This window comes from Lepidochelys olivacea (genome assembly GCF_965140295.1).
Source record: "Lepidochelys olivacea isolate rLepOli2 genome assembly, chromosome: 3".
NCBI classification, from domain to species: domain Eukaryota; kingdom Metazoa; phylum Chordata; order Testudines; family Cheloniidae; genus Lepidochelys; species Lepidochelys olivacea.
Window position 1 is genome coordinate 63,309,985 of NC_140413.1, and position 15,821 is coordinate 63,325,805.

Genomic DNA, 15,821 nt, shown 5'->3' on the forward strand with positions numbered 1-15,821 from the left:
TATATATTTTGCAGGGCAGTGGGGAATGCAGAATCTGACATGTCAAGATTTTTTTATGTTCCTACTAAAAAAGAAAAATAGGAGAAACTGAACCAAAATACAGTATAGCCCACTGTTAAAGTCTTTGAAGTCTCTTTAAAGTCTGCGGTGTGTTTAAAGACTTGAATATGCCACATATTATGAAATAAGTAAATAGAAAACAAAATCCAGCAAGGTATTCATTGTTGCAATTGCTGAATAATTGTTAGAAAGTAGTAATGCTTAAGAAAAAGTTACTTCTCAAATCATGTGACAGTCCCATACTAATTAATTTAAATAAAATAGATCACATGCATCAATGCAAAAATGGGGGGAGGGGAGGGATAAAATAACAAAGAAAAAATTAAAAATTCCATCATATAATTTGGGAGAATCATTACATCATACTTTTTATCTTTTTGAAACTCTATTAAGAAAAATATGCCCAGCATCTGATTAATCTGTCATGGGTTCATTATTCATATCAGAAACTTCTTTTTTGACTAATATAATTTATTTAAAAAAAAAATTAAACCTAGGAAGCCTTAAACCGAAGGGACATTACATGCTGTCTATACCAAAAGCATCTATTTTGGGATAGTACCTCTTGGTTTTACATTCATATTTTAATATGGAAATCTGGAGAATGTAGCTGAGAAAATCTTAACTAGTTTACCGTACAGTCTACTTTAAAATAAATCTAAATATAAGAGGTTTTGGCACAGAATTTAGTTAAGCTTGAATTCTCTTTTTTATAATAAATGAACATTATTGTTTCTTTCTTTAAAGATTTTGTCGATTTCTTAACTTTCTTAAAAATAATTGGTATGAACAGATAATAATATCCATACTTAAAAACATACCAGATTTGTTTAAATTGAAATATAATTTATGAAACACATTCTCTGTCATAACTTCTTTTTGGCAGACTATTGCTTTAGGCATAATAGCGACTTAGCTTTATTATTCATTTATAACACATATTCCCTGTGCAGTGAATTAAGAACTGTATGTCTGATATGATTGTGCCATAAAATTAAAAAGTAAAAGGGAAATTCATTTTTACTGGATGTAGCACAGAAATCTTGGGTATTATAGTTGGCTTTAACTTCTTTTTACACATGGAAGTAATGAGACTTCAACACAGAGTCCAGTTGGAGTAGATGGTAAATTTCCATATTGTTGTTCCATCCTTGCTGTGAGGTCTCTCGTGAGGAAAAAGGTGAATAAAACCACCCACGTTATTTTCAAAGAGCCTTATTATGATAAACATCTCACGTTTTTGTACACTTTAAAGAGATGGTCCTGAACTGTAACAGTAGCTCTGAACCCTCTTGAGCTGCAGGGAAGCTTGGCACCTGAACTGAACTTTACTTGAACTGAAATTGGACCCACATTTAGCTACCACAAATTCTAAAATATCTGAATATTTGAATATAATTGAAATATTTGAATTTGAATATTTGAAAACAATAATTAATATTTTACAGTATTCACTGAGGGAGGATTCCTGCCTGTCAAGTATAGAATGTTCCAACCCCCCAGGGCACGTTGTCCAATTAAACAGTCATTCACTAACAAAACAAAAGTGAGGTAGCAAGACCCAACAATTTCACAAAGTAAGAGATTTAGGCCAGGTCTACGTTACAGGGACTATAGCAGTACAGCTACTGTGTCATAACTATGCTGGCATAACCCTGCAGTATAGACACAGCCTACCATGATGGAAGGAATTTTCTCATCACTGTAGGAACACCATCTCCCCAAGCAACAGTAGCTGTGTCAATGGAAGCATTCTTCGGAAAACCTAGCTACATCTACACTGGGGGTTAGATCGGCATAGTTAAGTTGCTCCAGGGTGTGGATTTTTCACAACCCTGAGTGCCGTAGCTAGGTTGACCTAAATTTTAAAGGTAGACCAGGCCTTAACAGAGGCCTGTGGGATTCCAGGAATGTTATAAGCGAAGACCAATGCAAATATTTGCATGAATAAGGAATGGATCCTTGATCTTTATTGAGCAATCTCTTTGTGTTTGCAAAATAGCCTGTTTATCTGCCTCTTTATCCGTCCCCTAAACAGCAACCATGTCTCTCAAGCTTTTTGACTCTGTTACTACATCTCAACTTTATTCTGCTAGTGAGTGAATGTGTGGCAGTGTAATGTATTGGCTTGAGAGGGACTAGTTGGGAGAGTAATGGGCTGCAAGATTGGGCTTATTTTTTTTTAAATGATCTTATTGTTGAATCAAGAGCTGGAGCTGAGGGTGCAGCACAAAGGTGATCAGGGATCTAAAGAAAGAACTTCAATCATTTGGATTTTCCTAAGTGCGTGTTGTATCATAATCAGTGGAACTGGAGTCAGAGGGCCCCTGTTCCCTGGAAGAACTATTGTTGACAGGACCCCAGTTGAACAAGTAGAACTTTATTAAATCCTGTACAATGCTCTGTCCATATGGCTGCTTTGCTTCCAGCCTAACTCCTCCAGTGTTCCAAGTTCCACTGACAGTGTGCGGGATTTAATAAAGATCTACTTGTTCATATTAACGTTCATTCAGCTTCGCTCTTTGCTAATGAAACATGGTAGCAGCATCTGAGCTGTGAGTTCTCTGCAGTGCAGCAGCTGGCAGCATGAACCACAGAACTTGGTCTGAAGCCCCCCAGAGCTGTGGATTTTGCAGACACAAACGTAGCCCAGTGATGGACCCAGTGGAAGGAGTTCAAGCTATACACAGACCTGGCCAGACAGAAGGACGAGAGCAGCAGGAAAGTAGAACTGTGACTTATTGAGGAACAAGGCATAGAGGTCTGTAGCACTCTGAAACTCAAGTCTCATAACAGTCTTAGGGCCCTGGGTAACTGTTGCTCCCCAAAGCAGAACAAAACTGTGAAGCAACTCAGTTTTCAATAGAGACCAATCTGCAGGGGACGGGGTAGATCCCTGTGTTACTGTTTTATGTACACTGGCTGTTGCATGCAATTTTGCGGAGTTAACACACTCCCTGATATGGGACAAGATAATCTGCAGTACTTGGGATCACCATGTGTGGGAGCAGCTGCTCTGGGAAAGCAAACTCACATTAAACAGATGGGACATTCAGCAAAAGCTTCCAGAGAAAGGATTAAAGCCCTAGAAGACACCACAACCCCAGAAGTACATGCAGTGAGACAACAGTAAAGGAGAGCAGTCAGCGAGGGTTCCACACCCATAGTGAGATGCATTTACTGTGGGAGACAGCATGAGTGGGTAAGGGAGAAGTGCCCCTTACAAGGACAACATTGCAAGTCATGTAGCAAGTTGAACCATTTTAGCTGTGTGTGCCAGAGCAGGGGAAGGTCCAAGAAAGATTGTCAGACTTGTACAAGAGGGCATGGCACATCAGACAGTGATGGTGACATCATGACTCTCTCTTTGAGTCTGAGAGCATATCAGGGTAAAGGTGTTGGAACAGAAAAGCAACAAGGGACAGCACCAAACTCTGCATGCAACAGTGTTAATAAGGAAACTCCCTGCGTGATTTCAGTGGAGGACAGCTGGACCTTGTGCAAAATGATTCCTTATGGTGAATTGGACTTGAACACACCCATTACAAAGAGCAGGCATGCTCTAATAATGTACAATGAGAACATAAAGCAGCCCAAAGGAAAATGTGACCTCATAGTAATTAACCCAAAAAATAAGATGATACCAACTGAAATTTGTGGTGGTGGATGAGAAGCACCACGGACCCTTCTTAAGGAACAAAGCCAGACAAGCCATAGACTTGATCAGGGTACAGCATCAGAATTTTATAGCTGCAGTGCAAAAACCAAAAGTGGGAGTCCCATGGACAATGAGAACAATTTTATAAGAATCTGGGGATGTTTTCAAAGGCAATGGGTGCTTTAAGGAAAGGTGCAGCTGGACGTAGATCCTACAGTGGAACCTTTGTATTTTCCACAAAGGAAAATCCCAGTGGCATTACATAATTCAGTATGCAAGGTGCTCAAAGTCTGCACTTGTAGAGGCCAGTACAGCCTGAGTAAGCAGCATGGTGAAGATAAAGAAGCCCTCAGGCAAATTACACATCTGTATACACCCAAAGCTACTGAACCAGGTATTGAAAAAATATCACTATTCACAGCCTACAATTGATGACATCTTGCCAGAACTTTCAAAAGCCAGAATCCTTATGGTCTGAGATAGGAGGAACAGGTTTTGGCATACTAGCCTGGATAAAGAGTTCAGTATGCTGACAACATTTGCAGTACCATTTGGTCTGTACAGATGACTGTGCATGCTAATGGGTATAAGCTTCACACCAGAGTTGTAAGGGAAGACTCATCCAAGTGTTGGAAGGACTGCTGGGGGTGAAAATAATTGCAAATGATATACTCATTATAGGTGAAAGGAGTAAGGAAATAGAAGCTGAACAAGACCATGACAGAAAACTACAAGCTTTTTTACAGAGATGCAGGGACAAGAACGTAAAACTACCCCTCACCCCCAAAATGTGACTCAAACAGTGTGAGGTGACATACCTTGGACATCTGTTTACAGCAGAGGGACTGGAAGCTGATCCAAACAAGATTAAGGCAGCAGAGACATGCCAGCTCCAGTTGATAGGAAAAGGGCACAGCACTTAATAGGAATGATTAATCTTCTGTCCAAGTTCTGGCTGCAACAGCAGAACTCATACGTCCACTCACAAGGCAGGATGTTGAATGGGACTGGGCAGGTCCCCAATGGCAAGCATTCAACATGCTGAAACAAAGGATAGTATATGCTCCTGTCCTGAAGTACTATCACCCAGGAAAGCCACTGACACTCCAGTGTGATGCATCAGAAAAAGGAGTGGGTGTACCTCTTTTGCAGAAGCAGCCAGTTGCATTTGCCAGCAGAGTCCGGTCAGAGACTGAACAGAGGTACGCCCAAATAGGAAAAAGTGCTTCAGGGTGTGGTATTTAGAGTGGAGTGATTTCATCTATTAAATCTATAGGCAAGTACACCTATGCCCATCCAGTAAAAATGCAATCGGACCTCAGTCCACTAGAGCCAGTCATGGCAAAGCCCTTACTTAGTGCCCCAAAGAGATTGTAGCTCATGTTGATGTGCCTCCAGTGCTACCAGGTAGAGATCACATATTGTCCAGGGTGATTACTGGTGAAAGCTGATACTTGGAGCAGGGCATAAATACCTAGCATCAGCAAACTGAGGGAAGGAGATAAGGACATAGTGCAGCATTGCTAATGGATTCAATCTCCAAGTTTCGACAACAAAGCTGATGGACATCCAAGAGGCCATGGAAAAGGATATCCAATTACAGGCAGACGGGAGAGCAATACTATCATGGTGACCAGAAGGCAAAAGCCAAGCACCAGTAGGAGCAGAACCATACTTTCAAATTAAATATGAGGTGGGTGTACAGGATGGAATCATATTTTGAGGACAGAGCTGTTGTTCCCACCTCATGACATAAGGATGTTATATGCAAAAAAAAAATACATGCCTCACACCTGGGCATTGACAGCTGTCTTAGATGGGCTAGAAGGTGTGTTTACTGTTGGGAATGAATATACAATTCTGCTCCTTATAGTAGGGTGTGACACTTGGCAGTTGTGTATAACCTAAAGCAGAAGGACTTTGTTACCACATGAGCTGCCCACCTGACTATAGGAAAAAGTGGGAGCTGACTTATTTGCTTTCAGTGAAAAGCACTACTTGTTTACTGTGGACTACTATTCTGGTGTTTAGGAGGTTGATGCTCTGCCTGATACAAGAAGCAAGTCAGTGACTGGCAAACTTTGCGAGCTGTGGCATTCACCAACAATGGACCCCAATTTGCATTGGAAGAAGTCAAGGACTTTGCATTCCAATGGGAGATGGCCACCACATCACCTCCCGAGTATACCCACAGAGTACTAGTTAGGTGTAATCAGCTATGAAAATAGCTACAAGACTATTGCACAATGCTGGGTTTTTGTTGTCTGGTTCAGGCCCCTTGTTAATATTTTTGGCACACAGGAACATTCACAGGGTACCAGAATAGTCCACTGCAGGCGTTGATGGGATGAAGCTCCAAAACCCTGCTACCAGTGAAGGAAGACCTGTAGAAGCCAGAAGGATGGAAACACCACTGAGATGGCCAACAATCAGAGAAAACAGACACAAGAGTATGTCCAATCATCCAAGGACGTACCAGCTCGGGAGACAGGTACTCATGTGAGGATCCAGCCATTAGAGAGAGACCATAATGAGGGGGCTAAAGGAGCTGTGGGTAGTGCAGTGGCACCCAGGTCATATGAGGTGGCTACAAAGAGGGAAGAATCTTGCTTATGTTATGAGCTGCCCTTTCCCCAGAGCAATTCAGTCAAGTTTGAGAGAGACCAGGTGGTTTTAAGGATTGTGATGGGGTCACTCTAGGTTAATTAGGACACCTGGGGCCAATCAAGGGCCTGCCAGAACCTATTAAAAGCATCCCCACCAGTCAGATAGGTGCGCACAATAGGAGCTGTTGGGAGCAGGCATGCTACTGGAGAACCGGACAGGGCAGATACTGACAAATGCAGGAGACAGACCTCACAGGTACAGAGGTGAAGTGCAGGGGAAACCGCAATCAGGGCATACAGCGCCTCCAGGCCCCAGTGGTTTGGGGAGAAAAGACCCCCGCCAAAGGGGAGAGACTGAACTAGGTGCCTGGCCTGCTGCTACTATGCCCGGAAGAGGTAGTGGCAGGGAGGCCAGGGGGAACCCCTGCTCAGATAAGGTGGGGACAGTAGCTCACGGGTGTGGAGAAATTGCTAGGAGGAGAGGAATCCCCCCAGCCTGCTGCTAAGAGGAAGAGTGGAACCCACCCAGGTGGAGAAGGAGCTCTGCCACACAATTTGTTAAAAACTACAATGGGATTTAAATATATGATCCTAGACTACAATTACAGCAAGTAAGATAGATCTGCCCCCTGCTGGATGGTCCAGCAAGGCGTACCGACTACGGTCAGATGAATCTGTTTCTCAGTCTGTCACCCCTGCACCACACTGCACCATAGAAGCCACGACAAAGAGAAGCTCTTAACATACTCCTATATACTCTGCTGACAGACTTGATTGACATTTGCTCTGCTTGCTTTTGCTGGTATCTTTCTGTCCGAACTCTGTAGAGGGCGTACCACATCACAATATTGTTTCTAATGTACCCAACCTCATGATCACCAACTACCTCATGACTGGCAATATTGCAACACAGTTTCTAATATACTCTGTCTCATGATAAACAGTTGCCTCACCATTGCTTTTCCCTGCCAATTTCAGTGCTACATAACCAAACACCCTTCAGCTAATGGTGGAATGGTACCTTAGTGATGTACTTGCTTAACTGATGTCGGCAAAGAAACAAATGGAATCACTCAGGATCTCCCGTGTCGGTGAGATCTACAAAACAAACCAAGTTTGAAGAAAAATTTAGAGTTGTGTTTTAAAATCAGTCAAAATCACTGTTTTTCTCTTGAAGTAGGTATCCGTAGGGTGGGTTGTGGGTGTCCCTCTCTGTCCGTCTGGAAGGGAGGCCATGCCCCTTGCTACAATGCCTCTGGAGGGACACAGTTCAGGGGGGAATTAGCACGAGGCCTCTGCCACTCAGTGGGGTAGAACAGTCAGTAACGTTTGAGCCCAGGACCTCAGGCAGAGAAGAGCACCAACCAGTTAGGAGGCTCTGGCTTGTAGTTGGGACAGAATAGCAAAGTCTATAAGCCCAAGCCCTCAGGCAGGGTGGGGGCAGCAAACAGGGATCCTGGCTCTGGCGAACCGCCGACAAAGGCAGGCCTTATGGCCTAGAGCGGAGACCCTGTCACCTCTGGGTGAGACCCGGGCCAACCTGACTCCACCAGGTCCCAGTCCAAGGCCCTAACAGTGGGAGAATGATCCACCACTGGGTCAGCGGAGAATCCAGCTGCAACACACTGGCCAGCTGTCATTCAGCAGCACACCGAGCTATGTTCGGCTTCCCTCCGTCACTTTCTACACCCCCATCCTGGGGGATACCTGGGGCCTGGGGTTGTCGTTCGTCTTGCAAGGGTAAACAGCTAATGGCAGCCCCAACAGCTCCTTGGCATCTCTGGCAACCAGTAACTTTGGCAGTCCTTCCAGCTCTCGGGCGCTGTAGCGGCTGCCATCAGGTCTGAGTTCTGGCAGTGGGTGGTAAACATCCTTCTCCAGTGGCTTCTTGCCAACTGAGCGAGAGGGCCCGTTTTTTATATTTCCAGTTCCTGTCTTGCTCCTCTGCTTCCAGCGGGACAGGCATGGGTGTCCTGGTTCTGCCCATCAGGGGGCGGTTGTGACTGTTTCCCCATCTGTGTGGAGGAAGGCCATGCCCCCTTGCTACAGTAGCCTTTCAGTGTGATGGTTTGCACAGGATTAGCTATTTGCCCTTGGGGGTTTCTGTACAGTTTTGCTTTGGTTTCTCTTTATAATTTATTCATAGAAAGGGTCTGAAATTTGGCTCTGGCTGAAATTGTTCCTTGGCAGTCAACTTCTATTTGTTAAAAAAAAAAAAAAAAATATCTACACAAAATTGGGTGAAAGATGTATCCCGAATAAGTCTGGTAAAATATGTGTAATTTGTTTTGTTTTTAAAATTTGTATTTCTGCGATTTTTTGGCAGCTATTTGTCATAAGCAAAAAAAAGCACAAAAGGTTGCTAATGGAGAAACTTTTTATGCATAAACGTTATGATGTGCCAGTTACGTGCAGCTTTTGTGCTTCACAGAAAAACATGCTATGCACGCTCATGTATAGCTGCTGGCACGTAATGGCTTCTGTCCATAAGCAAGAAGGCTTTTATGTACAGTTCCTGGCACAGAAGGGTTAATGTGCGGCAGCTGATGATGCATATAGTCCTTTCCGTCAGCAGCTGCATTTACACCATATGCTATAGACCACACACTGCAACCTTACCCTGAACTTCTCTCCTCACCAAAGTGAGTTCAGTGAGACTACTCATAAAGTTAAAGTTAAGCATGTTCCTCAGTCGCTCAGTGCTTCAGTTCTCCATCTGTAAAATAGGGATAATGCTCCTTTGTCTTGATTATTTACTTCGTAATCTGTTTAGAACTGTCTCTTTCTACATATACATTCAGTAGACAATGGGGCCCAATCTCTTTAGGTGCTGGTGAGAAATACTATAATTAAAAATAGTAAACAAAAATGTATAATGATATATCAGTGGTAATTTCCTGCTATAATAACCTTAAATGGAACAGTGGGAGAAATGACATAACCCAGAGCGTTTTTGTCAGAAACACTTCAGAAAGGAGAAAAACTGATATAATTGAGAATGTCCTTCAAAGTCATCTGTTTCAAAGCAATCTCTTTCTGAAGCAAGTTGCCATAGCTGGAAGTTACAAAACAAATCAAGCTTGTACAAAATGATTTCAGTAATTTTGGAGTTATGGACATTTAAAGTTGAATGGCCCAGAGTTTGAGATTGAACAGAGACTATTCTAAACCAAACTAGTTTTATATTTATCACACAAAACTTAATGCAGGGATTTCACCTTGCTACTGTAAAACATTCATAACCATAAAACTACTGACCCAGTTTTTGTCTAGAAAATCCTATTTTTTTTTCAAACTCTTTCATTACATGGCTTGAAAAACTGAGAAGTTTAGAGACTCTGTACATCTTCACTTAAGCAATTTACTTCATAATCTGAGGTTGAGGTGGTTCTGTCCAAGGCGTTTTTGACATTATTAGTGATCATTTGACTGGTCTATTTGAACATAAGTTTATCGTATGATACCTTAGAAAATCCCAGTCAAGTTCTAGTGCTCAAGTTTTCTTTAACTATGGGATCTTTTACAGTCAGTTCTAGAGACTAGCCTCCATTCTTTCAGTGCTTCCCATTTGGAATCTATTTTTACCCAAATAGGATGCAAACATTTTTTGGGGATCTGTTATTAATTTATTGAAAGCAAGTATTTTCTGGGTAATCAGCCTTAATATATGCTTTAAGATTCTTACTGCCTCCGTATATGTGTTGATGCAGACTGACTTGGATTTGACCATCAGACTGTTGTTGAAATGCATAAATCTTAAACATTTGGAGGAGGAATTTGAGGAAAAAATAGTACTTCTACTGAAAGAAGAGACTGATGCTTCAGAGGAATTTTCTGGGGCTCTGTTTATCTTTGGTCAGCCAGAGAAGTAGTATAAGCCCTTGCACTTGTGTTTTCCAGTTTATTAGAAGAATGGCTCAGGGTAGGACAGCCCCTGTAAATTGGAGAGCTGCATGAATGTCAGTGCTGAATGTCTGCAGTACTTTAACTGGACTTGATGGCAATGCCTCTCCTCTTTGGGCCAAATAGTGGAAGAGGTTTGGAAGTTACCATCATTTAGATACTCCAGAAGAAGGCATACTGAAGTATTCAGGTGCAAGATTGTTCACACACTCACTACTTATACAGACACATAAGAAAATTATTAAATGTGGTGATCTGATTTTGTTTTATATTTTGACACAATCCCAGTTGGCAGTAAAATTAAACTGACTAAAATCCTAGTCTCTGAAGCACTGGCAGATAACCATGGTGTTTCAGAATCTGCCATCCTAGTCAATTTCAGTTCTTGCTCATCTCTCTTTTTTTTGGCATCCAGCTGGTAGGGATCATAAACTATAAAGGATTGTGTCACTATTTTCATAAATCACTATATTAGATGGTGCCACTGGGTTGGCAGCCAAAACCAAATAAAGTCCAGAGAGATAACATAGAATAAGAGACTGGGATAGACACACACAAGAACTAATGACAATGCTGGGGGTAATAACAAGGGTGGTTAGAGGGAAAGAGAAGTGGAATAGATCAAAATAACCCTGAATAATGAAAGAGAGATGATGCCATTTGAAAGAAAAGCAGGTGAGAGTAGTAGGAATCTGCTTAAGATGACTAAGTAAGAACGGAAAGGGACATATAGCTCTTTGAACCAAAACACTGAGTGATGCATGAGAGTCAGGTACATAATTAAGAGGTCTGTTGTGTCTGTGTGATATAAATATTCAGGCAGCAATTCAATAAACTCCCAAATTTCTGATCTAGCATGATCTGGGCTTTGTTTATAGCCTGTATGGATTCTTGTGGTACAATCTTTTCTGTATTGTTCTAAAATCCAGGACAGGAATTAAGATTACTTAGGATATTACAATAGATAGCGTAGAAGTATGGAAGAGAGAGGCAAAATAGTGCAAGGGGAAAGGAGACAAAAAATTGCAATTTGCAGAGCTACAAAAGATGTGCTAAAAAATTCAGATTTTCCTGCAAAATTTAAAGATAAAAAGAAAAAAGCGCACAGAAAATAAATTCATCTTTGAAAGTCGTACCAAATACTCTACATTTTAAGCCATTTAGAAATTACAATAAATGTTTGAGATTTTCTGTTAGGAATTCATACTTAGAATTTCATTCAGAAACTGATTTTTTTTTAAGCTACATTGTCAAGCTTTCTTGATTTTTTTTTTTTTTATCCCAGTGCAAGTCTTCTCTGTGCTACTTCTAATTGTCTCGTGAGAGTCGAATGGTAGAGTTAACTATGCAGAGATCCAAACTTTGAAAGCTTTGCAGTCCAGCAATTATGTATCATGAGTCTGGTTTACTGGACTCAGTTGGAATCCATACCTAAAGGAATTGTCCTTTGTGGGGTGGTGATTCTTTGAAACTACATTGTTATCATCAAGGAACCATCAACAGACATTCAGGGACTAGTGACCATGCCTCTTATGTACTTACAGGAATTTGAATGTAAAAGAAGGTCTTTCTGGGACTGCATGGTTTATAAATACCCCCCCTCACCCACTCTTCCAGTCAGCAGAAAGAGAATGTAGTGGTCTTCTACAGATCTGTTCCTAAGTGCTTCCTGCCTTTTCTGTCATTTTTAAGTTTTACTCCTTCTTCCCACATATTATAAGGGATCCCTTAAAGGGACAACGCCCCTTTTTTTCCAGGTAGACGGACAAAAACTTGCTTATATGAAAGTTGTGATGGGCACAATGAATGTATTACGTGTCTGTGGTGTTTATAACCCCCAAAATATTTAATGTATTACAACAACAGAAATACTCCCGTTAAAATGATGTTCAAGATGCAAAAGATAGATAATGCCAAATGTTGCCTGTCCTCTTGCAGGTTAAAAATAATAAATTTCATGATATTGTAACTGTGGGGGTGCTGACCCAAAACAGAGTAATGGGGCAGGGGTCTCAAGGCTGGTGGGTGGGTGTTTGCAGTATTGTCACTCTTACTTCTGTGCTGCTGCCTTCAGAGCTGGGCAGCCAGAGGGCAGCCACGAAGCTTCCTGCAGCCGGAGGAGGTTCCCGGAGATGGGTCTGACCCAGTCTTGGGAGCAGCCCATGCAGAGGAGGAAGAAGTCCTGTCCCTCCCCAGCCCATCCAGAACAAGCAGCTGGAGCCCGGTGCACAGTAGGAGCCCTGGCTGGAGCACCCTCAGCCCTGCCTGGAGCACCCTCAGCCCTGCCTCTCCCTGGCTCCAGGCCAAGGACTTAAAAGTTAAAGGGGCCTTAGGCTGGCTGTGTGTGGGGGGTGACCATGGCAACCCCCCCTCCAACCAGGACCTGGGCAGTCACTCATTCACCCACCTACGAGGCCAGCCCTGCCCCCCCACCAAGTGATGACCCCCATACCATGTCACCCTCACTTCTGCACTGCTGCTGGTGGCAGCACTGTCTTCTGAGCTGGGCTCCCGGCCAGCAGCCACTGCCCTCCAGCCACCCAACTCTGTGAAATCTGGTCTCCCCTACAATAGCCAGATTTCACAGGGAAGATCAGATTTCATGGTCTGTGATGCATTTTTCATGGCCATGAATTTGGTAGGGCCCTAATTATGATTGATATAATCACATACTCTTTCTGTGCAGTGCTCTTGCTTTATTGTGCAGTTTAAATGATGCACCAGGAATGAGGCAAAGTTGTATGTGTATTGGTGGAAGCAAAGGTCTTGTAAATTATCTATAATTGTGTAATTAAAGACTTCAGTGGAGCCACCAATTTTCTTAAAGTTAAGCACATGTTCAAGTGCTTTGCTGGATCACATGCCATAGTGCTCAATACATTGCAGAACTGAGCCATATGTGGCCCTTTCCGAGTACTGTTGAGGATAACCGTTTGACTTCATGATCTAAGGCACAATAGGGACATAAAAAGAGGAGAAGGGTGAAGGAATGGAACATGATGCACAGCTTTTATTGATGAGATATGAGAAACAGTATAAAATCCTGGTCTGAGCAGTCAGTTATTTCACCCACCAAGAAACTAGCTGGAACTTGTAAATTGGTAAGACAAAGGAAATTCTGACCTCTTTTAGACTGAGAAGCTTTGTTCATTTATGTTGTGATGAAGGCAATATTTCCAGACTTCTCCATGCAAGCCTGTCTAGCTATTCCTTTGTCATTTTTTGCACCTTTGCTTTAAATGTATGTATTTAAAATTATTATTTATTTTGTGATCCTTATTTTCTCTCATAAACTGAATGAACATTTGTTGTCTAGACTTGTGCTGGGCCTCCTGACCTTAAGGGAGGCGGATACAGGAGTGACAAAGTCACTAGTTGAGTTGTGTGGGGTCATTCTCAGTGTATGAGAAAAAATGTATTATGCTGCCTCCCCCTGGAATCTGGACTCCCTGAGAAACCCACGGCTCTATCCATGATAATTCCTTGTCAGATTTCCCACTAACCTGTTCATAGCGATAGTAACCATCCTCAGACGTTCTTGTCAACTGCTGGAAATGGCCCACCTTGATTATCACTACAAAAGTTCCCCTCCTCGCCCCCGGAAGCTTATGCTCAAATAAATTTGTTAGTCTCTAAGGTGCCACAAGTACTCCTATTCTTTTTGCGAATACAGACTAACACGGCTGCTACTCTGAAACCTGTCATTGAGAAGAGAGAGTGAAGTGAGTACTGAGATAAGGTTGCTCACTGTAGCTTGTGTTTGGTGGTTTTATTTGTGTGTTTGTATTGTAGGATGAATAATGGTAAGCTTGTTGAATCAGTTCTTAAACTTTTTTCTATACTAATGTAATAGTTCTTCAAGTCTTACATCAAATTTTCTTACATTAAAGTTTTCACTTTTATGTACGTTAATAAAAATGCAGTTCCTCTGATAAGATTTTAAGATGTATTTCATGATCAGTTTAGTATTTCTTGCTATTATTTCCCTTCCTTCCTTACAGTGGAAAATCTGCAAAAGGCACCACACTTGTATTTTTCAAACTAGATTACTTAGCCCATAAGAGGTGACTCAACGAGTCAACAGGCACAAGCTGACAAGGTGGGCAGAGATCTTGGCAAGCTCATACAAAATAAACAGCAATTAATTAACAGAAATATTAGGGTGGTCTGAATTTGCACAACAATCTTATGAGACAAACATTTGTGGTATGCAGTAGACACTCAGAACTGTCACTTATTTGAGAAACATTAAATGGGAAGAAGAAAAACTTACTGCAATATTTCTCTGTTCTTACACACTTTTTCCAGAGTCACTGAATAAATCAGTTTGCTCTGCCCAATGCCAAGAAAATTCCTCTCCTCATTTTTGCCTCATCATTGCCCCATTTTACACCTGCATTGGTGGTGAGGCAGAGGACAGCATTTCTTCCATCCCCAGTAACATCCCCTTTGTCTCTTCCAGTCTGAACCGGTTTTCCTACTTTTGGCATGCAAGGATCCAGATGGATTCTTTTAAACTAGTTATGCACGTGTGTGCGAAGGCACAAGAAGTTTATCCCAGGACAGCAGAAAGTAGTTCAGTAGTAGGATATATTGAGAGAAGTGTATTCTTTGTGGTTATGTGACGCTGAAATTTCTTGGCTGTGGAACAAATTAAAGGTTGGATTCATCTTAATCAATAGAGTGTATATTGTAAAGTACACTCTTGCCCTATTTATTAAGAATGTATTTCCTTGTGCTGGTATTTAATCTGGCACGCCAAATGTTCATTTGCCTAAGGCTGAACTCCAGCACCATTGTCGTACTGATACATGTATGTTTATCCACTGTGATTTATAACTTCAGTCAATGCGCTTGGCCTTCACTGCACAGATTCTGAAAAGAACCAAAATTATGGCCACCGAAGCAGAACTGAAATGAATATGGGCCTTCATTTTTAATGTTTTTTCCCCTTTTAGTGGGTTTAGCATTTGCATCTCACTCCAACTGTTAGAATTTGCTGTTGTAGAAAAAACAATGTGTTTTGTATTATGCTTTCTCTTTACAGTACAGTTTACAGCTGCAAAAATATAATTTTAATTCAGACTCATCTGATTAGAACCATGTTGTGCTTCTAACCATAAATTTACCATATCCCACAAAGTTGATAGAAATGAGAAGTTTTTGATCTGTAATAAATTTGGGGGTGGGGGGGAGAGGGGGAAGCCTCCAAACCTCCCATGACTCAAGGACTTGTGTTTTCTGGGCTGTGATGTGGTGATCTTTTCCATTTTATCTCTAGTAGCTTATTATGGTTCAGTAACATCAGCATTTTTTAAACTGTTATGTAAACATAACTAATGATAGTTCAGGCAGCTATCTGAGTTATGAGCTCTTCAGTAGTCATTTTAGATTGTTATAGTTGATACTGAGCAGGCCTATATATTATGCTGTCAAATCACTGACTTGGTGTTTAATTCAAATTAATATAAAAAATCCCTTCTATTTTAATTGGCTTCACATTGCTTTTAAACCGTATGATTTTAACCTGACATAGATTGACTATGACAGGCTCTGCTGTAAAGCAGCAGCTCTGTAAAATAATTAAGGCATCG

At 41.7% G+C, this 15,821-nt stretch overlaps 1 protein-coding gene across 7 annotated transcripts in view; it reads left to right on the plus strand.

The window, feature by feature from the left end:
• BCKDHB (branched chain keto acid dehydrogenase E1 subunit beta) overlaps positions 1-15,821 on the plus strand; it is a 314,907-nt gene that overhangs the window by 233,631 nt on the left and 65,455 nt on the right. The window contains exon 10 of one of the 7 annotated variants that reach the window (XM_084622422.1): positions 6,020-6,076. The exons of the other annotated variants lie outside the window; for them this stretch is intronic. Within the exon in view, the coding sequence (XP_084478548.1) occupies positions 6,020-6,061 (42 nt within the window). The 3' untranslated portion in view covers positions 6,062-6,076. Of the gene's footprint in view, positions 1-6,019; positions 6,077-15,821 lie in introns of those variants that run through there. 7 annotated transcript variants of the gene reach the window in all.